General features: G+C 44.0%; 1 protein-coding gene across 1 annotated transcript in view; it reads left to right on the top strand.

The window, feature by feature from the left end:
* LOC123950777 (contactin-associated protein-like 4) overlaps window positions 1–25,775 on the top strand; it is a 129,816-nt gene that overhangs the window by 98,035 nt on the left and 6,006 nt on the right. Inside the window, exons 17-23 of the mRNA XM_046019191.1 lie at window positions 6,287–6,414; window positions 11,299–11,469; window positions 12,579–12,797; window positions 17,292–17,531; window positions 22,765–22,989; window positions 24,426–24,559; window positions 25,394–25,481. Coding sequence (XP_045875147.1) covers window positions 6,287–6,414; window positions 11,299–11,469; window positions 12,579–12,797; window positions 17,292–17,531; window positions 22,765–22,989; window positions 24,426–24,559; window positions 25,394–25,481 — 1,205 coding nt within the window. The remainder of the gene's footprint in view (window positions 1–6,286; window positions 6,415–11,298; window positions 11,470–12,578; window positions 12,798–17,291; window positions 17,532–22,764; window positions 22,990–24,425; window positions 24,560–25,393; window positions 25,482–25,775) is intronic.

Genomic DNA, 25,775 nt, shown 5'->3' with positions numbered 1-25,775 from the left:
CCCTTTCCTGTCATTATTTAATTTTATGCTTATTTTTTTCTAGATTTGACCAGTGGGAGTCATTTCAAGCTATGCCCTTTTAATATGTGTCTATTCTTTGAGCATTTTCTTACCTTTTGGCACAATACGAGATTCCAAACTCATACTTTCTCTGCTGCAGCTTTGGAATCGCCATTTGTACAAGAAGATCTGGTTCCTTTTAGGAAAAAATAGTACTTGGGTATCAGTACTTGGAATTAGGTGGGCTCGGTACTACTGGAATGTCTTAGAATGCATGACCTCACCAATCCCAGTGCAATGCCATGGGATAAATTCTAACCATCCTCTTTCCATAATTGTAACTCCCTTTCCAACATCAAGGAGCCTGGTTCTCATTTCCTAAAAAGCATGTACTTCTATTTTCAGTCTCAGAATTTGCAAAAAGTGGTATCAGAATCACTAACCCATAACTTGAGGTGGGGGGTGGAGGAGAAAGAGAGAGGAAGCCTACTGATAGAGCTAACATTTCCTTAAAGGTTTGGGGTTTTCTTTTCTTTCCTTCTTTCCTTCCTTTCTTCCTTCCTTCCTCCAACCCTCCCTCCTTCCCTCCTTTTCTTTCTTGACTTCAGGTAGATCATTTAGTACACATAGTGTAAAAATAGTCACAGACTAGTTCTTTGTCCCTCCTTCAGTGTAGTTATGCTATAAATGGTTATCTATGATTTGTTTCATTCATTTATGCTTGTATTTCATTTTAAGTTATTCCCATCCTTGTTAACTCTATTGCATTGTTTTATTCCAAGTGTTCTAGTTTAGTATGTGAAAATATGATGGTTCTAAAAGTAAACTAAAGAAAGTTTTCATCTTTGTGTATATCCCCATCCCCTTCCCCACCTCCATCCCTACCTCCATCCCTACCTCCAACCCTATCTCCATCTCCATCCACATCTTCACCTCCATCCCCACCTCCATCCTTACCTCCATCCCTATCTCCATCACCATCCTCATCTCCGTCTCCATCCCCACCCCCATCCCCATCCCCACCTCCATCCTTACCTCCACCTCCATCCACATCTCCACCTCCATCCCCACCTCCATCCCCATTCCCAAATCCATCTCCATCACCATCCTCATCTCCATCTCCATCCCCACCCCCATCCCCATCTTCTTGCCCATCCCCAAAATCATCTCTCAATCTTTACCTCCTCTACCTCTTTATCAGGCTCCACTTCCACCATCACCATCATCCTTTTTCACATCCATCCCCATCTCCTTTCTTTCACTCTCTCTGTACCTGAATCCACTTCTCTCTCCTCCACACTTCCCCCTCCATTACCCTTCACTACAGGTTGCCAATCTCATTATTTCCTGGTTTATCTTTCTTATGTTTATGTTTGCAAAAATAAGTAAATTCTTGGGTAGTTTATTATTTTCCCCTTCTTTTTTCACTAAAGGTAACATATTCTCAGTATTTTTATACATTTTGTTCTTTTTCATAGTGATCTTCATTGTGTGGATATACCGTAATTTATTCAAACACAGTCTTGTATATAGACAGGTAGGTTGTTAATGGCAAATTACAAACAATCTGCAATGAATACCAGTTTTGCTAGACATTACCAAATTCTTCTCAGCATCCTTGCCCATTTATACCCCACAGCAATAGAGGAGAATGCTTTATTTATTGATGCCATAGTATTACTTAGCAAGAAGGAACATATTCATGATGCTGGGTTTTCTTACCCAAGAGAAAGGAACACACAAATCAATTTTACATCTCTCAGAAAATTTTTCTTCTACTCATTCAGTACATTTTCTGTTAAATTTAGTCCTTGATCATTTTATCTTCTCCCTTGGTACCAGAAACGGAGTCCTCTAGCTCGTTGTTGCTTAGGTATGAAGGCATGTTTTTACTGTATATGTTGGATAGCAGTGGAGTCTGTGGCCTCATGATCTGAGTGGGAATGTCTGTCCCCAAGCCTGCCCATTAGGTGACCTGCTGGTTTCAGGACCAAGGTATTTAGGTGACACAGACACTGAGAACAGAGATGTAGATATATAGAGAGATGAAATAGATGCCTCGTCTGTACTTATGGAACCACTTTAAGAAGTATCTATCAACTCTCATCTTCCTGAATGTCTCTTAGAAATGTGTGTTGACATTTGTCTAATTTCTTTTTCAGCATTTATGGAAATAAGCAAATTATTTTTCTCCTTAGATATCTTAATTTAGCAGATAATGTTAATGAACTTCCTAATATTTAAGTTGGAACAAATTCCACTTGGTCAAGTTATAGCATTTTTTGGTGTGGAATTATTTACTAATATTGCATTTAATAATATTTTAGCTAGAAGGCTTTCATCAACCTTCGTCTTTATCAGATTTAGGAATCAAATTTTCAGATGGAAGAGCCTTTTAAAAATGTTAATATTTTCAGTTTTATTCTGCATCTGATCAGAGTGTGTTTATAATATTTCTACTGTAAGGAACTTACTGTCATTTTCTCTGCGGTCTACTCAGTGACTGGGTTTGTGACTGTCCCTTTTGAGCTTGAGAAGAAGCTGTATTTCTTTTATTTGGGTGTAGCTTTTGGCATATTGCCCATAAAATTTACCCCCACTGATTATGTTATTCAGGTGTTGTACATCCCCACTCATTTCCTTCTCCTTTTCGTGTTACGTTGTTGTACAATTAGTGAGTTTCTACACCTGACTTCTTGCGTTTTCTGTAGATGCTTCTTCACAAGGTGATTGTTTGGATATTTCAGAGTAGAAGCATTTAGAAGGACTCTGTCTGCCTCACACCCTCGGACTTCAGCATTGTGATGCCCCCTTTATCATTCCCAGCACTAAGTCCAATCCATGCTGTGACACCAGGATCGCCCCCGACTTACTTGTCATCCTTCTCAGCATTTCTGAGTCACTTTGTGTGCATGTGTGTCTCTGGTTTACAGTATGCCATTGTATCTAGTTTGGGGGCCAAATCTGAAGTCTTCTGTGTTTTAAAAGTTCAGTTAAATCCATTCACATTCATTGATAAAACTCACATATTTGGTTCAAATCTATCATATTATCTTGTAATTATTAATGCAAATTGTTATATTTGCTGTGTTGCTTTTTTACAAGATGCATATTTCTTTGATCTACAAAATTATTTCTAAAGTAGCTAGGAATGTTTGCTTTTTTGTTCTTGTAATTATGCCCACAATCAATTCTATGGTTTTCTTAGTTAATCCATTACTCTCTGGTTTCTAGGGTGTTGGTTTTTTATTTTAATCCCCTTTGGTTTTTACCTATTGCCCATAGGATCACCAGGAAACCTTCTCAGCCTTCCCTCTCTTTCCTGCATCCTCCCTCTGTGGCATTTCCATCCTGCCAGAAATCACACTAATGGTGCAGCATGGATCACGCAAAATGCCATCAGTGGCCACTTCTGTCCCAGATCTCCAGTTGCTTCCAGCTTTGCAGACAGCAGACTGTCCACGGGTCTGTCATTCCTCTTCTGTCTCTCTTGGGAGGATGTGCCAGGGTCTCACATTCCCACAGCTGTGGCTGTGTCTGGTGCAGATGACACTTGACTGCCCTGGCTAGGGCTGGGCTGGCACCTTGGGTGACCTCAGGGGACTCAGCATCCCTGGAATGCCCAGTGTTCCAGCTCCCTAACTCTTCTCACGAATGTGTCCCTTATGTTCAGAGTCCAGGCCTGCAGAGCCTTTCATTAGTTCATTTCCTAAAGACTTTACATCTTTGCTGTTCGTGTGAATAGTATCATCTTATATTCCATGTTCATTTCCAAGTCACAGTGTGCAGAAATGCAGTCAGTTTCCACATCATTGGCCTTGCGTCCCGTGGTGGCCCAGCTAGACTGCTATCTTGTACTTTAATGCGTAGTCTGTGGAGTCTTTGGATTTTCTGTGCACATAGTCCTTTTATCCACAATTCATTACAATTTTGTTTCTTTGTGTCCACTGGTAATACTTCAGTTACCAAACCTAGATGGGTATATTGTGTTTTTTTCTATGATTGTTTCAACCGCTTTGAATGTGTGAGATATCGCCGATACAGTAAAACATTTAACTAACCAAGAAAGTTGCTAGTGATAACATATTTTTAGATAAGTAAAAATTCTTTTTTTTTTAAGATTTATTTATTTGACAGATAGAGATCACAAGTAGGCAGAGAGGCAGGCAGAGAGAGAGAGGAGGAAGCAGGCTCCCAGCTAAGCAGAGAGCCCGATGCGGGGCTCGATCCCAGGACCCTGGGATCATGACCTGAGCTGAAGGCAGAGGCTTTAACCCACTGAGCCACCCAGGCGCCCCGATAAGTAAAAATTCTTATAAGAAGGTCAAAATCACCATTTATTTGGAAAAGTCTCCAAATTTGGTTATAAACCTTGTTCTGAATGATCTTGTGGTCAGTTGAACCCATTACTAAATGTTGCACTTGGCCGGCTCCTCCCCTCTAACTTCCCAACCACGGAAACTAGAACCAAAAGGTCCTCACAACGCAACAACTGTACGCTTCCTTAGAAAGTCATAAGTATTATTTCCATAGTGTTAGAGTTGCTAAAAATAAAGTGTAAAGTCTTCGTTTTGGACTCTCCAGGCAGGTGAGAACACACGACAAATGCACTATTTCTAAGTCTGCTTGCAGCAGGCCCTTCAAGGAAAAGAGAGAACACAGAAGAATCATGAGCAGCTATTAAGCAGGCAAATCAATGATCACCTGGTAAAATGGGAACTTGGAAGCCCTACGTAGTTGCACAACAGTGTGAAGATGATTCTCTCCATCAGATCAGCAAAAACATGGTTTTCAGACCAACACAGAGCAGAGACGTTATCGCTATCTTCCCCAGCACACTTGTGATGCACTAAGATAAGTCTTCAGTGTTCCTAGTCCTCTAAAAACATCAGTGTTATACCCTTGATGAAAAGGCCTGGTTTCTGCGAAGTAGTTCCTTAAAATGTCACGGATCCACGGAGAGTAGCCACAGCTGCGTCCCTGGTGCCCGTCTCCGCAGGATCCGCTTGTGCGTCTGCAAGACTGACAGCAGAAGATGTGCTTGGCTTGGCGGACTCACCACGCGGCTGTAAGCCATGCCAGCCTCCCATCTGCCCCGTTTAAAACAAAGAAAGGACTGACGCGGTGACTCGGCTCTTCCTTCCCAGTCTGCAGGGGCAGGATGGGCCGATGTGCCAAGGACGGTCCACACGGCTGGCCCTGCTCCTGCAGATTCAGGACACTAGCTGCTCATCAGTGCCTCCACAGTCTATAAATCAGAAACCCACACAGAACTGATGCCTCGGAGTGCCTGGGTGGTTCAGTGGGTTAAGTGGCTCTGATCGTGGTCTCAGGATCCTGGGATCGAGCCTCACATCGGGCTCTCTGCTCGGTGGGTGGGGAGCTTGCTTACACCTCTCTCTCTGCCTCCCTCTCTGCCCACTTGTGATCTCTCTCTCTCTCTGTCAAATAAATAAATAAAATTAACAAAAAAGAAAAAGAAGAACTGACGTCCCTTCTGATAACAGGAGGGTATTGCAGAAACTCAGCACAGCCCTCTGGTGCTGGAGAAACGGGACTGCCCAGGAGGGGCTGGTGCCAGCCCACAGCCTGCCTCGCACCATCCCCAGAGATGTTGCTGTGTCTCCACAGCACACTCACTCTGCAGAGCACAGTGACAGCCAGGCATCCTCGCCGTTTCTCCTGGATGGAGGGCAGGAGCTACACCTGCCCCTGTGCTCCGTCAGGGCGTGAGCAGAGGACACGTTTCCCAAGCACCTTCCCAAGCGCGGTCTAAGCGCGGTCTCATGGACCACAGTTAAGACAACATTGCCCCCAATTTTATCCCCAAATTGGTTTCAATAAGTTTTAAAAATTATAAAATCAGTAAGGAGGGACAAAATAAAAACAAGGTTGTTTTTTTAAAAAAGCAACAATAATGAAAATAAAGTTCTGAACAAAAAACCGTTTGTATTTACATGTTGTATAGAATATTTTGTATTGCTAATAGGTAATACACCAAATGTAGTGACTTCCCCATGGGACACCTAATACCACAGAAGACATAAAAACTTCATGCGAGTCCTGTGCTAGCACTAGATTTAGAAGAACAGTTTCATCAGGTTGGAATGTGACCTCAGCTGTGCCCAGATGACCCCACTTTTGAATCTGTCACCTGCCCCCTCTGAGGCCAGTGGTGTGGGCACCGTCTGTGCTTGCAAACCCAGTAAGGGTCGTGCATCAAGCAGTTGGTGGCTGAGCCCATGCACTGGCCCCATGCAGCATCAGTGGGTGTTTTCTCCCCCAGGGCCAACGATACAGGTGTGCTGTCCTACAAGGAACACTTGCCCGTGACACGCATCGTGGTGGCCGATGCAGCCCGCCCAGGCTCTGCTGCAGCCTACAGACTGGGGCCTCTGCTGTGCCAGGGGGACCGTAAGTAAGGTCCATGGGGCCTCTTTCCTGGGGGCAGCTGGTCAGCGGGATGGCAAGGGGGCTGCAGCGTGCTGAGCTGTTGCTTCCCGTCGGGGTGCCAATGAAGAAGTTGTGTCCCTTTACAGACGGGAAAGCATCAGTGCTGTGTCGCTCTTACTCAATGATACAAACCATCACTAGGGAGCGTGGTGGCAGGCCTGCGGCCAGGAAGCTTCAGAGCCCATCCACTCAGAGCCGCCACGGGCCCCCAGAGAAGGCTCCAGAGAACTCATGGTTCAGGCTTATCGTGAGACTCCTGCGAATTTCCTCTGTTCATTCCATTTCTCAGTTAGGGTTTTAGTCTGGGTGCAGGCAAGAAGACCGTGGTCCTGTTTGAGCCCTGCAGCCGTGGGGACTGCTGCCGGATGCTAGGCGGGAGTCAGGTTGGGGCACGGGCCTTCAGAAAAGAATTTGAGAGCTGTTGTGTGTGTCGCTCATTGTTCTTGGTTTCATCAGGTTTGGGGAGAAATTCGCTCTGCGCTCCACTCCATCCCACCCTCTGTACTCAAAGTCCTTGTGCATTTTACCTACGGGAAAAGAGGTGGTCTTCGTTTTCTGACGACCTGAACTGCAAAGCCATTTTAAAATCTTTGACATCTGCATTCTGAAACCCATTTCATTCAATTAATTTTTCAGATAATTTATTCCATTAAAATTTTAAATATGATCTGAACATCTGCTTTGGTGCTACCGCCAAAGACATGCAGTTAGGAAGCCTTGTTCTCAGCATCCTGTGGTCTGACAAGCCATTACTGAGGCCCTGAAATTGGCTCCTCATTTTGTCAGCAGTGGCTGGAGCAGCCGTCTGGGGCTGGAAGCTGCACAGGGCACATTAATATTCAAGGCATGCACAGCAATAAGCAATCCATAGCAGAGGATAGGCTCACAGGACAAGGAATGATTTTGTTAATTTCTCCTCCGTTTGGCACTGCTCCATCAAAACCATTCCGGGTGCAGGTGCACTGATCCCATTTTCAGAGATCCTGGACAACAGCCTCTACCAGCCTCCACAGCGCAGGTCCCAACCAGGGTCCAGGCACGTCCAGAATTTTTAAATGCTTACGGCCGCTGATTGCCTTGCTTTCCTTTGGATTCACTTCTCTGATTTCCCTGGCTGCCCCACCACACCCTCCCCCTCCTCCATCTTCCTTCTCCCCTCCCATTTGTTCCACAAATTACATGAGCAGAATTATGGGAAGACACATTATGAAACCAAAATGAAAAGAGTATCCAACCTGCTCACAGGCTAAAGAAGAGAGGAAATATTATCCAGACATTCAGTCAGATAACGATGGAGTGTGGCCAGTGGTGCATCCGGATGCAAGACGGAAGGCCATCACTGTCCTCCTGGGGCAACAGAGAGAGGACGAGTCCATGCACACACGCAGGATGACACATGCGCACAATGGGAAGAAGGCAGGACACAGAGTGGGGGTTCAGGAGGCCTCACTTGGAAAGGACCCTCTGATGAAGACCAGCAGGATCGGGGACATGCACCCGTGCAGGGAAAGCGTCCTCAGCAGAGCGGGTGGACAGTTGCTGCCCCGGGTCCCCGCTGCGTCAGAGAGCCACACTGGGAATTTGCTTAAAGGTAGACGCAGATCAATGTGAGCTGTGAGCAAATTCAAGGTAGCCAAGGGCTGGGTCCAGACGGCAAAGGATGGAGCCGCCATGGATGACATGGGCTATTGTGTCCTGGTGACATCCACACACTGGTCCAGATGTCTGTGGGGTGAACACAGACAGGCAAGACGGAGGGCCTTGGTCCTGCTCACATGGTGTCCCTGGAGAGGCTGCCTGCTGAGATTTGTGTGAGGACAGGTCTCCTGGATGGTGCATGTCCAGAGAGAAGGGAAGAGGTCAAGGACAGAGCCCTGCAGAGGTCAGGGTATGAAGGGCAACCTTGCAATTCTGGGCAGACCCTGCCCGAGGAAGGAAACCCAGAGACTGGGAAATGTGCAGGGAAGAGGCCGACAGCACAGGAAGGTGGGAGTGACTGTCAGACCTCCTGCGCCCCAGCCCCACGCAGCCACAGCAGCTTCCGTCCCAGATGTGCAAGAATTCATGGCGGACGGCAGGGTGCATGCAGAAAACTATGGGAGCATCACAGCAATTTACTTACATTTTCTCTTGCCCCTAAACTAGGGTGGGAGGGCTGGGGAACCTCTGGGTCCAAGATTACTTCTTTCTACCTGCTTTGGACCTGCTCGGTCCAGCTGCCCTTAGAGTAAATGTGTCTCTGTGCTGTAGATAGTAAAGAACGTGTTGTATCTTAGGAACACCAACCAGTAAGCTTCGTAGCAGCTGCCAACATTAGGGGAGTTCCCCCACAGACCCAGAAGGGAATGCAGGCACTGAAGCCTGAGGTGGCTTCTCCGTCTGCTTGCCATGTGAATAGCTGTAGGAGTAATTCTCACTTCCTGTGAGCTCCGCGAATGTCGTCTGCAGGTGCCCCTCCCACACGGCGCAGCGGGTCTCCTGCACAGACGCGTGTGATGAGCTGCGTCCCCTTTCAGCTGGCCTCCAACCAGAACTGTCCTTACAGCCAGCCCCATAGTTCACTGTTTTCATGTTCATTTTCCTTTATATTTGATCCCAATTGTTACTTTGTAAAACATTACAGATTTCAAGAGGAGCCACTGAAGTATTGGATGGACACACGAGTGTTTATGTCCCAAAGCTGGAGTGGTAACCCTTAGTGTTTTCTCCTTAAGAAGCTGTGTTTAACAGTCTCTTAAATGATCAGAAAGATGGATTTGGGTAGAAAAATCTCAGTCAGTTTAGCAATTTCGTAATTTATACTTCCAGTTTTAGGAAGCAGATTTTTCATTTTCATATACTTTTGATTTTTAAAGTAAACATCTTTGTTTTATAAAACAGTGTGCCTTTAATGTGGTCTCTATTCCTTTTTAAATAATAATTATTGGGATAATTTATTAATTTATAAAAGCTTAGAAAAGAAAATATTTATGAAATCAGCCTTAACCCAGTCAGGCTAACAGAGTTGATTTCCCTGACTGGGCAGTGTCTGTCTATACAGCCATACTTCTCACACATGTGTGCACAGGACACACACACTGTCTACAGATACACAGCCCACATGTTACATTGTATGTATAGTAATGTTACATATATAAGATATACAGTACATCGTGTATATGTATCTATATAAAAAACATACGTAATGCTACATCTCTTTCTTATATAGAAGTTATAGAAGTAACCATTCTATATCACACAGGTGTACCCGCACACACCCATCTATATACACATGAGATAAAGGTTGCCTTCAAGCAGGCCTGTTATCAGATCCCTAAATTTAAGGTCCATATGATAATGTGACTCTTTCCTGGGTGGCTCACAGCCCTTCCTGTCAGACTCCCCAGAGCAGGGTCCACGTAGGTCTGCTCCTACAGAACTCATGACTCCCACCCGTGAGTTCCTGGACCCTGACTCCACACCCAAGGCACAGAGGACCCAGGCCTCTGAGGGTACAGGCAATAGGTACTCGGTCACCTCGTCCAGTTCCACCAACAAGAGCTCGGTGACCAAATAGTGTCCATATTAGTTCAAAGGCTTCAGCCACATAGAAGATGAGAGGTGCTCCGCCTCGGACTCACTCATTGCGGAAACGTGTAGCCCACGGGAAACAGATTCTAGCCTACTAGATTAAACCAGTCCCCAAAGCTTTCCTTTGGTCTACTTACAAAACTGAAATGAAATGAAAGATATGCTTTTGTTGTTGTTGTTTCAGGTATAGAATTCAGTGACTCATCACTTACTTACAACACCAAGTGCTCCTCACGACAAGTGCCCCCCTTAATGCCCATCCCCCATCCAGCCCATCACTCATCCCCTGCCCACCTCCCACCAGCAGCACTGTTTGTCCTCTCTTGTTAAGAGTCTGTTTTGTGGTTTGTCTTTTTTTTATTCCCCTGTGTTCATCCATTTTGTTCCTTAAATTCCACACACGTGTGAAATCATGTGATATTTGTCTTTCCCTGATTGACTGACTTCACTCACCATAACACCATCCATGTCAGAGCCAGGATGCAGGGTCATCACCGGCCCAGGCTATACACCATGCCCAACCTCAGGTTCAACAGGAGGCAACCCCAGCAAGTGGGAGGCCAGGACGTACAAACTCAGAAGAGAAGTGCAGAGGAGCCCAACCAGAGGGTGGCTCCAAGTCACACTGCATCACAGGATCACGTGTTTTTGAAAGTTCATTTCCATCAAAGAACTAATCCTTGGGAAGGAGCTTTTGGTCTTTGAGAGGTTTTAGTTTCTTTATTTTTCATTGACTTTGAGCGATAGGAGATGCTGTGACAGAAACCAGTGTGGGTGGTTACTTTCCACCCATCTTATCAGGACTCAGGGAAAATGCTTGTCTGGGAGAGCAGGCTTGGTAGAGCGTCTCCCCTTCTCCGTCCCAGTTAAGATGTGAGCGCACACTCTGGGGAATGAGCCTCGTGAGACTGGAACAGTTTGGACCAGCTGAGTCCCTGGGGTTATGATGGGCAACTCTTTGGATTTCTGCAGGATTTTTTTCAAATTCAGCTATGTACATGCTTAACATTCCCAATGATGAGATAAGGTCTGATGATAAACTGTGGAGAATGTTATCAGAGTAACTTGCCTGGATGCAGAGGACACATCCCTCATGGGTGGTGTGGAGATGGACACAGTTTGCAAGGCGCTCTCTGCTGCCCCACAAGGAGAGGGTCTTCACGGATCCCAACTCCCACTGAGCTTACAGCTCAGGCATCCTGTCACGCTCAGGAGAAAGCAGCCAGGACAGCAAACGCAGCTTTGAAAGTGTGACCTTTCCCTTCTGTCTCCTAGGATCCTTCTGGAACTCAGCTTCCTTCCACACAGAAACCTCCTACCTTCACTTCCCCACTCTACACGCAGAGCTCAGCGCCGACGTGTCCTTCTTTTTCAAGACGAGAGCTTCATCTGGGGTGTTCTTAGAGAACCTGGGGATCACAGACTTCATCAGCCTGGAGCTACGCTGTAAGTTTCCAGAAAACTCTGTGGGGCCCTTGTCACTGGTCAAGGAGGCCTGGACACTCCTCGTCCCTCCATCCACCAGCTCCAGCCTGAGACTCAGGTCCAGTCCTGCAGGTCTGTGCCCCCTGCCCAGTGGGAGCCGAGTGGTGCACATGACAGCCAGTGGAAGCACCTGTCCACACAGGGTCCAGTCTGAGAAACATTCATCCGGGGCCAGACAGGGTTCGAGTTCAGCTAGATCCACCACAGAGTGCTCACCGGACCCCCAAGCAGCCTGCCGCAGACACCCATGCACCCCCAGCTTGCTCACATTACAAAATGGGTGAAGATCTGGACCAGGTTCTACACAAAATCCAGATGTTTTAGAGTTTCTCTACACATGCAATTATGGTTTCAATCTGGCACCAATCGAAGTGAATTAACACATTCTGAACCATATTTTTTTTCTGCACTTTATTTTTTTTCTATTTTTTTAATTTTTCTTTCAGCATAACAGTGTTCATTGTTTTTGCACCACACCCAGTGCTCCATGCAATACGTGCCCTCCCTATTACCCACCACCTGGTTCCCCAACCTCCCACCGCCTGCCCCTTCAAAACCCTCAGGTTGTTTTCCAGAGTCCATAGTCTCTCATGGTTCATATCCCCTTCCAATTTCCCTCAACTCCCTTCTCCTCTCCATCTCCCCATGTCCTCCATGTTATTTGTCATGCTCCACAAATAAGTGAAACCATATGATAATTGACTCTCTCTGCTTGACTTATTTCACTCAGCATAATTTCTTCCAGTCCCGTCCATGTTGCTACAGAAGTTGGGTATTCATCCTTTCTGATGGAGGCATAATACTCCATCATGTATATGGACCACATCTTCCTTATCCATTCGTCCGTTGAAGGGCATCTTGGTTCTTTCCACAGTTTGGCGACCGTGGCCATTGCTGCTATAAACATATTTTTAAAAATCATTATTTTCCCAAGTACAAGATCCCTTTGCCCTCTGGTCTACCTGGAAAGATATTCTTCTGCCCGTGGTCGGGGGTAGGGGGGTGTTCCCCTATGTCCCCGAGACCCCTCTGGGAAACGGCTCCAACCCTCCCATGTGTCATGTTTCCAGCCGCAAGAGAAGTGGCCTTTTCTTTCGATGTCGGGAACGGGCCCTGTGAGGTCACAGTGCGGGCACCCAGCCCCCTCAATGATGACCGATGGCACCTGGTCCGGGCCGAGAGGAACGTCAAGGAGGCCTGGCTGCAGGTGGACCTGCTCCCACCCAGGACACACACGGCCCCTGAGGACGGGCACGTGCGCCTGCAGCTCAACAGCCAGCTCTTTGTGGGTGAGTGCTACCTGGCGCCCTTCCCAAGCCCTGGGTGCATGCAGCGGGGTGGGTGACTCCAAGGAAAGGGGACAGGCAAGGCAGGGGTGGGACAGTAACTCCGTACTGGCACCCACTTCCATTGACCCCATCGGGCAGCTCTAGGCTCCAGCAGTCGGGCCGCTCATGCTGGACCCTGACGTCCTGGCATGGCAACAAGATGCCTTTGTCCCCAGTGTGGACGCAGGAGCCAACTCGCTGCCCCAGGAGGTCAGGCACTGACTTCCCTGAGTCTGGCTCCCGAGGGACAAGCCACTTCATGCCCAGCGGTGAAGCGAACATCAGCGGCTCCCACTTCTAAGTGCTGGGTCCCCACCCAGGGGGCCCCCAGAAACAGTGAGAGGGCCAGGAGGGGCAACCACCACCCCACATTGACACCCCCACCCTATCAGTGGGCATCGTGGCCTCCTCCCCGACCACTTCAGCACCCCCCCCCCCCGCCCCCGCCCCGGCATCACTCCGCTCAAGCCCTGTGGGGCCGCTTGGTTTTCCATTTCCTGTGTATTGTTCATGAATGGCTTCACTCGGATTGGGGCATCAGTAAAATGGAGGGATTAGCCCTCCTGTGACCACTCCACGCATTTCAAATGAATAAGGATACTGTTTATTTATTACAAACTCCAACAAATGAAAAATAATCTCCAACTATTAATGAAATATCAATCAGTCTCGGTTTGAACCAGATTCCCAGAATCCCTACAAACTGCCTTGTTTTATAGGCTCCTACCCGAAAGAGGAAGATTACCCTGACGTTTCACAAACACAGTTTTTCCTATTTTCTGTATAATTGTTTTGTTCTTTTCTACTTTTTTTCAACGTGGGGCTTGAACACTCAGCCTTGAGATCAAGACCTGTGCTGAGAAGGGAGTTGGGGGAAATTGGAGGGGATGATGAACCATGAGAGACTGTGCACTCTGAGGAACTAACTGAGGGTTTTGGAGGGGAGGGGGTTTGGGAGGTGGGGTGACCCTGGTGGTGGGTATTGTGGAGGGCATGTATTGCATGGGACACTGAGTGTGGTGCACAAACAATGAGTTCTGGAACAGTGAAAAGAAATTTAAAAAGTAAATAAAAATAAAAAAAAAAAAGACCTGAGCTGAGATCCAGTCGGTCGCTTAACAGACTGAGCCAGCCAGGCACCGCTACCATTTTATGTTATTGAAGATATATTTATTGAAATTTCTATGCCTAAGGCACTTTACTAGACTCCTGAATTGTGGTCACTTAGCTAAACCTGAACAACGTTTATAAAGATGTTTTTTTTTAATTGAGTAAATATAAATAAGACATAAAAACATAAAATCCCTCAAATATCATGGGATATTTTCACTTCTTGTGTTTTGTTTCTGGTGATTGAAACGTCTCTGAACCCTACTTTTATGTCCCAGTTGTTACACTGGGTTAGTTAATCCTAAATCCTTGAAGCACTGATTAGTGTTCGAAGGTGAGATCTCAGACACGGTTCTGCGCCTGTGTCTGCCCTCCTGAAGCTGCCGTGCAGCTTCAAAGAATTTAAAACATCGGAAATAGCCTGAGAACATTGAACAATGGAGACGCATGGTCTTCAGTCCTCTGTGCACAGTCTGCCCGGGCTTTCCTGCACTGTGTCCTGTCCATCCCGCTAGGACTGATTCAGGGAGGGTAAGCCGCACACTGTGCAAACACGCCAGCCCCGACCATCAGTGGCTGGTGTACATTTCTAGGAAAACAGAAGCTATTCTCCACACGGAGCCAGTTCCTTCAAAGTGCCGTCCCACGTGTGATCCAGTCCAGGAGAGGAGCCTCTGGAGACAGCACAGTGCTGAGTCCAGACATCTCACTCCTCCCTCTGCTTCGCTTCCTGCTGCTCTGGGCAGCTGCTGTGGGAACATGCATTTTGGAGACCTCCATCTCTTTGGAATCCCTTAGTGGAAAGCAGTCTCATGTCTGAGGCTTGATTCTTTAATGCAAATAATTGTAGGTATTGATTAAGGGAGATTAATTACATAAGCACAATATACACATTTTTGAAAACGTTTTCTCAAAATGCAATTTATTTCTAGATTCTGAAATAAGAGAAATGTGATCTTCATTTTAGGAACTCATTTTCTTACCTACTTTGATCAGAAAAATAAAAGGTGGGCTGCAATGTAAATAAAATTTCAGGATTTCTGAAACAACTGAGCAGAAGGATTTTCTCTTTAGTTTGACAACTTATCAAACAATATCCTCCCGACATATTCCAACGTTTGACTTTGTTTGCCCATTTGAAGATCTAACCTCTTAAAAATGTTACGGGTACAAAACGTGTTGTTAGCTCTAGATCCCTAGAACTTATTTATCTCTCATAACTGAAACTTGGTGCTTTCAACCAGTAACGTCCCATTTCCTCCGCCATCCCCCCCGGGGCTCTGATGGCCACTACACTACACTCTGTTTCCATGAGTTTGATGATTCTGGATTCTACATATGAATGAGATGAGAGAGCGTTTTTCTCCTTTTGTATCTCATTTAGTATAATGTCCTCCACACCCACCCATGCTCTTACAAATGACAGGATTTCCTTCTTTTTTAAGGTTGAATAATATACCACATTTTCATATCTAACGTGAGGTATTCATGGACATTTCAGTTGTTTTCCTATTTTGGCTGCTGCAATAAACATGGGCATGCAGATATCTCTTCAAGTTACATTTGTTTGGATCTATGTAGAGAAGAGTAATTAACGGGTCATGCGGTAATTCTATTTTTAACTTTTGAGGAAACTCCCTACTGTGTTCCACAGCGGCTGCACCGGTTTGCCTTCCTACCAACAGTGTCCCCTTTCTCCACATCCTCCCCAACATCTGTTAGCTCTGTCCTTTCAGTAAAACCCACCCTAACAAGTGTGAGGTGATGAACCACTATGACTTGGCTCCGCACGTCCCTGGTCGTTAGTGGTGCGGCGCTCCCTCTCATGTACCTTCCGGCTGTCTGCATGCCTTCTTTGGAGGAAGGTCTGTTCAGAGCCTTTGCCCATATATACTCAGGTGATTTTGGTTTTATGCTATTAAGTTGTAGGAGTTCCTTATATATTTTACATATTAACCGTTCACCATATATATGTGTGGTACAAATATTTGCTTCCAGTCTGGAGGCTGCTTTTTCATTTTGTTGGTTGTTTCCTTTGCTGGGCAGAAGCTTTTTAGTTTGATTGCTTTTCTTTTGATGTTTGTGTTTTGGTGTCCTACAAAAATATCATTGCCAAGACAGAGGCCAAGGTTATTTTACCTATGTTTTTTTCTAGGTGTTTTATAGTTTCAGGTCTTACATTTAAGTCTTCAATCCATTTTGAGTTGATTTTTGTTTGTGGTGTAAGGTAAGAGTCCAACTACATATTTTTGTTTGTTTGTTTGTTTGTTTTGCACGTGGATCCAGTTTCTGAACACCATTTATTAAAGAGCTTATCCTTTCCTCGTTTGTATTCTTGGTGCCCTTTTTGAAGATTATTTGAGTGTGTATGATTCATGTGAGTTTAATTCTGGGCTTTCTATTCTGCTGCACTGGTCTTTTTACTTCTCTTTATGCCCATAACCTTTTATGATCCCTGTGGCTTTGTCACATAATTTGAAATCAGAAGGCATGATCTAAAGATTGCATTGGAGTCCTTTGTGGTATGTATGAATTTTTAGATTTTTTTTTCTCTTTGTGAAAATGCCACTGGGATTCGGGTAGAGACTGTATCTGATCTGTAGATTGCTTTGGGTGGTAAAGACGTTTTGCCAATTCCTCTCCCCGTTCATGAACGTGGGCTATCATCCCCTTTAGCTATGTTTCCTCACAGATGGTGTTGGCCAACGCTGAGGTCAATGCTTGGGCGGGGCCTTCTGCAGACCTGCCGAGTTCACTGGGGAGACGAGCGACATCGGGCCCCAAACTCCCCAGGCAGAAAGCTGGGGTGATGGGAGAGCTTGACGTGTTATTTTCTCATGCCCAGGGCTGACCGCCATTTGTGTCCACATGCTCAGTGCCTTCAGAACTGTTGTTTGACCTTGTTCTGGTTCTTTAAGTTATTTTCAAGGTGGGAGAGCAAACCCAGTCCCCTTATTCCACTATGGCTGTAAATGGACATCTGGGGTTTTATGCTTAAAAAGATTCTTATGTTTTAGCTAATCATATCAGTGTCCACCACATTCCATTATCATCATTACAATAATATTGATGTTTTATTAAGTCACGCTCTATATTCTAATAAAACTGACTTAAAAATAAATTCTTCAGTTAACTAACCAGAAATCTGTTTAGAAAAACCATGAAGCAAAGTCAAGTTGTTTAAAAAAAGTTTTTTCAGTATCCTTGAATATCTCCCAACTGTGCTAAAATTTACATTTTGAAAATTCTATCGGTTCATAATGGTGTTTGAGGTCCCCAGTTTTGCATCTTCCTGTAGAGCCCTGGCTGCACCGGGTCTGGACCGCATCCTGTGCTCTGTTTCAGGAGGCACGGCCACCAGACAGAGAGGCTTCCTGGGGTGTATCCGGTCCTTGCAGCTGAACGGGAAGGCGCTGGACCTGGAGGAGAGGGCACAGGTCACCCCGGGGGTGCATCCTGGCTGTCCGGGGCACTGCAGCACCTACGGGCATCTGTGTCACAACGGGGGACGCTGCCAGGAGAGACCCCAGGGGTTCTCCTGCGACTGCGAGCTCTCTGCTTTCTCGGGGCCCTTCTGCACACAGGGTGAGTGTGGGTCTGCCTGGAGAAGGGGGCTGCTGGGCTGTGTGAACCCCGAGCCTCTGCTCCTCCATCGTCCCATGAATGTATTCAGTTCCCGAGTTCCTTCTGCAAATCACTCTTTTACAACTAATCTCATTTTATTGGAAAGAAACATGACTCCTCGAAAAGACAGGGCCGACGATGGTGAAATCTAACGTCAGTTCTGTGATTTTCCAGAAACACCGTCTGAGCCTCCTTACTCTTACCTCAGACCTGTGCTCTGAGATAACACGTGTTGGAAATCTGTCTTGTGTGGCTCTGGTTACTTCAATATTATTACATAAAGTAATGGCTTCAAGTTGTGCGGGAAGAATTTTCCTCCAAAAATCTATTTTATTGACATAATAAATACATTTCCCATTTATACTAACATGGCTGAAATAGAGCCACTTAAACATTTTGCCCCGAGGTTTACTGATGACCTCTTGTTACAGTGAAAATGACAGAATCTTTTTAGTCTCATTCTGAGAGGTCACAAGCCATTCATTGAAATGACAGAGCTGATTGTAGCACGGACACAATTCTTAGAATGTTCTTATGAGGTTATACTTTCATAGACACTCACAGAATCTAACTAAAATCCATGCTCACCAAAATAAATGTCAATGCCTCTATTCAGGAATCTCTGAGCTGTTGCCTTTTTTTAAAAAAAAAAGATTTTATTTATTTATTTGACAGACAGAGATCACAGGTAAGCAGAGAGGCAGGCAGAGAGAGAGGAAGGAAAGCAGGCACCCCGTGGAGCAGAGAGCCCGATGTGGGGCTCGATCCCAGGACCCTGGGATCATGACCTGAGCCGAAGGCAGAGTCTTTAACCCACTGAGCCACCCAGGCGCCCCGAGCTGTTGCCTTTTGACCTTAAAAGCCCCTGGGTTTTAGAGCACAAACTAGGGAACCAAACTGGATCAGTTCTTGATTTGCAGAAGAATAAACAGCCTAGAAATGGCGGGAGCACAGCCACAGAAGCGATACGTGAAGATGAATGTGTGACAGTAACGGGTATCCCCATTTCAGGTCATGTTTCACCTTCGCAGGCAAAATCCACTTGTAGTCCCGTTGACAGAGTTGAGTGGCCACATGGACAGCTGCGGGGAAGGGAAGCCGAGCACTGGATGCGAGGAGACCAGAGCGGATGAGCCACCAGATTTGCTCATGGTCTTCACCTAAACCCTTGGCGGACACCCACGTGTGTACACTCAGGAAGACGTCCAGACGTGGCACGATGGCAGAGATGCAAAGGACACATGCCTGGGGAGACCAGGCTGAAGTGGGGGTGCAGGCATGCCGTTCACCCCCTGGAACGAACAGCAGCAACCACAGAAAAACAGAAACAAGAGCCAACAAAATTAAGGACATTTACAATGAGTTAATCAACATTGTCTAGTTTTCAAAAAGTACCAAACGTGAAAAAAAATCAAGAAATTATGTTGCATACCCAGGGGAAAATGTAGTTCATAAGAATTGACTCTGAGTATGGCCTTTTTTTTGTTTTTTTTTGTTTCAGCAGACAAAGACATTAAGTCATGATTATATCTTATTCATCAATGGAATAAAATTCAGAGAAACAAAGAAAATAAGCCATCAACAAACAGATACACAACTTCAACAGACCAAAGAAAAATCATATAAAAAACTGGCAGGAATATCAGAGCATAAAAATACAATTACTGCAGTTTTAAAAATATTTATAACCAGATGAGCTCAACAGGGGAAGGAACCTGTGAACTTGACAATAAGACAATAAAAATACTCCATTGGAAGAATAGAAAAAAATGAAAAAATTTTGAAGAGTCTCAAAATCTTCTGACAATATCACTAATTAAATACTTTAATTCTAGACAATCTTTGAGTCAAAGAAGGACTCATAAATGAAACTAAAAAATATTTTAGGTAAAACTAAATATACTGTATTAAAATTTGAGTTATACAACTGAAGTATTACTTAATGGGAAATTTATGACTGTAAACTATTTTATTAGAAAACAATACAGGTATAAAATCAATTATATAAGTTTCTAATTTAGGAATTTAAAGAAAGAACAAAATGAAATCCAGAGAAAGTAGAGGAAATAATAAGAATGAAGCCAAAACTAATGAAATAAAAATAGGCAAAGAAAAAAATCAATGCAATCATGATTGAAATAATTATCATTATATAACTATGTCAATGCAATTAAAAGCTAATTCATAGAAGAGATCAATAAAATTGATAAATTTCTAACTCAATGCCCAAAAAAAAGGAACAAGGACACAAATTATAAATATCAAAAATTAAAAATACCAAAGAAGATGCTACAAAAATTAAAGGGATAACAATGAAATATTGACAATATTGACAGCATTATGACAATAAATTTCCAGACGTAGATTAAATGGACACATTTCTTGAAAAACACAAATTACCAAACCAAAGGTTAATAGATACAAAATCTCAATAACCTACAACAACTACAGAAATTGAATTTCTAATTAAAGTTCTTCCCGCAGTGAAAATTCCAGGACAAGAAGCTATTTGTTAGCAATTTCTACAGGAAAGATAATTCCACTCTGATGCAGGCTGTTAGAGGACAGAAGGGAGGAGGAGCATTTTCCAAAGCAATTCATGAGCTCTAATAGTTTGATACTAAAATCAAGAGAAGATTTCACAAGAAACAAAACAAGCAAAAAAAAAACTACAGAAATATACTCATGAATACTGACACAAAAATACTTAATAAAAAAATTACCAAACCAAATCAAACACTATAGGAAAAAATATATGAATAAGTGGGATTAATCCAAAAGGTGCAATGCTGTTTTAGTTTTTAAAAATCTCAAGAAAGACCTTTTATCAACAGAATAAAAGAGAAAAACAGAGAAGTATATACAGAAAATACATTTGAGGGGCACCTGGGTGGCTCAGTGGGTTAAGCCTCTGCCTTCGGCTCAGGCCATGATCTCAGGGTTCTGGGATCGAGCCCTGCATCAGGCTCTCTGCTCAGCAGGGAGCATGCTTCCCCCTCTCTCTGCCTGCTGCTCTGCCTACTTGTGATCTCTCTCTGTCAAATAAATAAATAAAATCTTTCAAAAAAAAAGAAAAGAAAAAAAAGAAAGTACATTTGACGAGTTCACTATGAAATCTGGGAATATAAGGTAACTTCCCAACCAAACAAAGGGTACCTAACATCATAACACTAATATATGTAGTGGTGCAAAATGTTTTCCCTCTGCAACTGAAGAAAGCAAAGATTTCTGTTCCCATCACTTCTTCCAATATGTTTGAGGTCTTAGCCATTGTAATAAGTCAAGAAAAGGACATAAAGACTGTGCATTTTAGAAAGAAGAAATAAAACTCTCTTTAGTCATGGAGGATATAATTATCTATATAAAATATAGACAGTTCACAAAAACCTACTAGATTTAATGAGGGAGTTTAGTAAGGTCACAGAATACAAAGTCAATATACAAAATTCAAGTTAATTTTTATATACTAGTAATGAACAACTGGGAAAACTTTTTAAAAGATTGTATTTGCAATAGAATTCAAAAACATGAAATATTTACAGACATGTGGAACAAGTAAGTGTAAGACCTCTCCACTGAAAATGACTAAAATAAATTAACATCTAAAGAAATGGATGAACATACCATGTCAATGAACTGGATCATTCATTACTATCAGATATCATTTATCACCAATTTGATCTGTGGGTTCAACACTCCCACTGATAGTTCAACAGCATTGTAAATTAATTCTGAATTTTATATGAAATGCATAAGGTCTTGGATTTCCAAAGCATTTTAAAAAGAGTAAGTTATGGTGAAAAGAATAGAGAATCCATAAATGTGGTTGACACTTAAAACTTGACACTTAACCCACACTATGTAAATATTAGCTTGAGACAAAAAAAAAAATTAAAAAACCGTAATGTATGATTCCATTTATATGAAATTCTAGAATTAACTTAGAGTAACAGAAAGGAAACCAGTGGCTGCCTCAGCATGGGGCCTAAGGAAGAAACTGAATTGTGCTTCTTTGTGTCAAGAAGCACAAAAGGCAGAAGAAAATTGGAAATGTTCTGAATATTGACTGTGGATGTTGTTTCATGGGTGTGCTCTTCTACTAACACTCTGCAAATTTTACATTTTAAGTGGATGTGTTTATTGTCCCTAGTTATAGCTCATTGAGCTCCACTAAGAAGGTATTTCCCCTTCTTTATGGCTCTGTATCCATATTCACAAAATATAACCTGAAGGTCTTATTGCTGGTAAACATCACCCTAGAGGTTACCCTCGTGAGCAAGAAGGAAAGAACTCTGAGGTGGTCTGGGAGTGGGTTTGCAGGGAGGTGATACGAGGGCCATGCCAGGAGGGGTGCACCTGCTGTAGCCATGGAGATGTAGGGACTCCCAGTGGCTAAACTACCCAGGCCCTGCCCCCAACCACATGCACACACACATAGGGGCCCACCTTATGTGGAAGGCCAACGACACTCTCTCATCAATGGATTAGGGAGGATCTTGGACAGTTTCTTCCCTCTCTCAAATTCACAGTGATGTCACCAACACAGCTTTGCTTTTCCGTCAAAATATTGACACAAGTGGATACTTGGTGGTGGTCTTGGAGGGAAAGGGCCTTCCACGTCCAGCCTTCATCATTGCTGGGCAAGACTGCTACCTGCAAAGTAAGAAACTAAGACCAAAGAAAATGCAGGAAGCAAACAGAAGCTCGAGCAGACATCTATGCCTGTTTAGTCCACGTTCCACTGAGGAAGGAGCAGAGGCAGTTTCAACACTCAGACTTACTGAGGGCAGTCCTAAAACTGCAACAACCAGGGAAGCTACGGCTTCTGAGATGTGTGAGTGCTTGTTTCATCTTTCTCTGCCTTTTCGTCTATTAAAATGTCCTGGAAATTAAAATACTTCAAAGGTCCATAAGTATACCTAAAATTAACCCTTTATCTTTTCTTTTTTTTAAGTTTTTTTTTTAATTTTATTTATTTATTTGACAGACAGAGATCACAGATAGGCAGAGAGGCAGCCAGAGAGAGAGGAAAGGAAGCAGGCTCCCTGCTGAGCAGAGAGCCCGATGCGGGGCTCCATCCCAGGACCTTGAGATCATGACCTGAGCTGAAGGCAGAGGCTTTAACCCACTGAGCCACCAAGGCGCCCCCCCCTCCTTTATCTTTTCTAACTTAAACATCTGCCTATCGTTTCAGAGGTTTCTGCACACTTTGGAGCTGGGTCCTCCGTGACTTACAATTTTCATGAATTTTATCCGTTAAGTACAAACTCCAGCCCCCACGCTGCTTCATTCCATGGGGACATGACGTTAGCTAGAGAGATGATCACATTCAGCTTCCAGACACTGCAAACCCCGAGCCTGCTGCTCTATGTGGACTCTTTCTACAACAAATACCTCTCTGTTATCTTGGCCAAAAACGGTGAGTCTCATTTGAGTGTTAGAAACGTAAACTGTGTCCTTCACACTGTACACGTGGAGTGTTCAGTGAACAAGGGAAAAACTTTCATACTGTACAAATGCCAGTTTGTTTTATTTTGCTTTGTTTTCCAGAACTACAAAAATATTGTTTCAAATGTATCCTTTCTGTAATTATAGTAAGATTCTTCTAGGAAATTCTTGATGAATTTGCATATCTCGGGTAAACAGAAATGTTACTATCACCGGAAGCTTTTTATTGGAAGTACAATGCATCTGGTTATTTGTGGAAAATATTTCCTCCTTCTAAGCAAAGGGGAGAAGAATTAAAGTGGGTGCCAACACAATAAGGTCATGCAAAAATGAGTCCCTGAGCGCCCAGTGAACATTGGGTTTACTCTGTCCATGGTTCTGAAGTAAATTTTTCCATATCACTTGAAATACAAACTCTCCCAACAACTCGGCTTCCAATGGGGAAATAAAGCACAGCCTTAGGCATTTCAAATAGAAAATCAGGGTACTAATTCAGCATCTGGGAAAATGTGCCAAACTCTCTGGCAGGCAGAATTTGGGCACAGCCCACATAATGGGTAGAAGCAGGACACTGAACATTTGTGGAGCAGCTCACGCTGAACCATGGGGAATCTCATGTCCTACAAAGAGCTTATTACTGTATTCCACTTCTGCATCTCCTGGTCATGCCAGCAGATTTTAGAAATAAAACCTCCATATCTGCATAAACAAATATTTTTTATATAAAAACAAAAATAAATAACATGCTGCCAATCATCTCAAATATGACCCCAAGTAAGAATGGTTGCAGGCTTAAGCTACAAACCACCTGAAAGGCAGCAGCATTTCATCGTCCCATGGGAAGGAGCCCTGGTAAGGGCACAGCAGACTCCCTGCCAGTGAGAAAGCAAGGGGAATAAAGCCTAGGGTTGCCTTCGGTCGTTCACTTCCCTTACCATCTGCAGCATCTTCTGTGCCCCCTCAGGCCTCCCATATCCCCTGGCCCCACGGCAGCTCCCAGGACCAGCCACATTCTCTTGTAACTCACAATTCAGATTTGGGAAATAAGGCTAAAGAAGGCCAGACTAGGAAGATCAAGGCTTCAGCATTCCTTAATGCTCTTTTTGCAAAGCTGGAGCAGAATTCAGACATCAGCGTCTGTTAGAGTTGCGTGCTTTCTTTTGGAGAACTGAGAATTGTGGGAAAGAGCACTCTTATTAACACCTTTGTCTTGAGTTAAAAATGGTGTCATCAGAATGGAGACCAGCCAGATGCGTCATGTGAACTGTGAATAGAATCAGAGCACAAATGCTGTTCCTAGAAGCAAGAAAATAATAATCATTTCTCTGGAGTATAAAAAGGCATTTTAAAACACTTTATTTTTTTAAAACATTTTATTGCTTATATATGCTATTTTTTCTATTCTAGGGAGTTTGCAGATTAGGTACAAGCTGGGTCTACATCAGGATCCTGACGTCTTTAACTTTAACTTCAAGAACATGGCGGATGGACACCTTCACCACGTGAAGATCAACAGAGAAGAAGGAGTGGTCTTCGTGGAGGTAAAAGCATCATCAGCTCAACAGTAATGAACCTCCTACCTCCCCGCCCACAGTGTGTCCCTTACAGCAAAATTTTGATAAAGAGGCATAATGCAAAATTTCCTTGTCTGTGTTAATCTCTCACGTGCTGCCGACAAGAAATCGCAGTCCAGGATTTTTATTTGTTTAGTAATGGAAACCTGCCAAACACAGTTAAATTTTAACTACTTAAACTTTCCCTCGTTTATTTTAATTGACTTAATATGAAATGTTGTCTGTGTTATCACGGTGAGTAACAGGTGGGGCATTTCTAAATGATCTTCCAGTGGGAATCCACAAGAGTACAAATGTTATGACAATTAAATATATGACTTTAATAAAATAAAAAATACAATTATGATTAAAATGTGCATAACTAACAAAAGAGACTTGAGTCATTGTAGAGTAAGTGCAATTACATACCGTCAGCACTTTTGAAAAAAACCTTAGTGTATTTGCTCTCTAGATGGAATAACCTACTTTGGCTTTTACTCTTTAGGTTTTATTTTGAGGTATGTAAAAGCTTTGGATGTTTGGATATTTTTGTGGGTTCCACCAAATACAGATCATTCATCTCGTGTCAGGAAGCAATAAGGATCATCATGGAGAACAGGGGGGTGGGGGGATGGGCAGTGGGGATCTGAGATGCCATGAAGTTTGCTCATGAGCTGACGTTCCAATGTCAGATGACGAGTTTCTAACATGGGGTTTTCCCATCAGGTGTAGCCCTGCGTTTCCGTTCCATGGCTTCCCTTTGCTTCTTGCCATGTCACTGACAAATGACAAGTGTGTTGGTGTTTCCTTCTCATGGGGCAGGTGGACCAGAAAGCCCGGAGCCAAGTGAGCCTGTCCTCTGGCATGGAATTCAACGCCGTCAAATCCCTTGTGCTGGGCAAGATCTTAGGCAAGTAGATACAGAGCTCCCACCCCGTGCCCCCTCCCTGGGTCACAGTGTCATGACACTAACACAGAAGCAAGCTCTTTGTTTTATTTTCATTAGATCATTCATGCCGATCAAGGCAGAAACCCTACTGGATCTGGGTTGCCCATAATCTTGAGAGCACACTTCCCACAGACGAGCAAGTAAACAGCACTGAGAACAGCTACACACTCCTGTCCCTTGTTCTGCCATTACCACAAGGACCAGGGCGACTCCCTGACCTCAGAGAGGGATAGTGGTCCAAACAGAGTTCGCAGG

The sequence above is a fragment of the Meles meles genome, chromosome 9, assembly GCF_922984935.1.
Source record: "Meles meles chromosome 9, mMelMel3.1 paternal haplotype, whole genome shotgun sequence".
Classification (NCBI taxonomy): domain Eukaryota; kingdom Metazoa; phylum Chordata; class Mammalia; order Carnivora; family Mustelidae; genus Meles; species Meles meles.
Note: the sequence above shows the minus strand (reverse complement) of the source record. Positions and strands in the feature narration are given on the sequence as shown.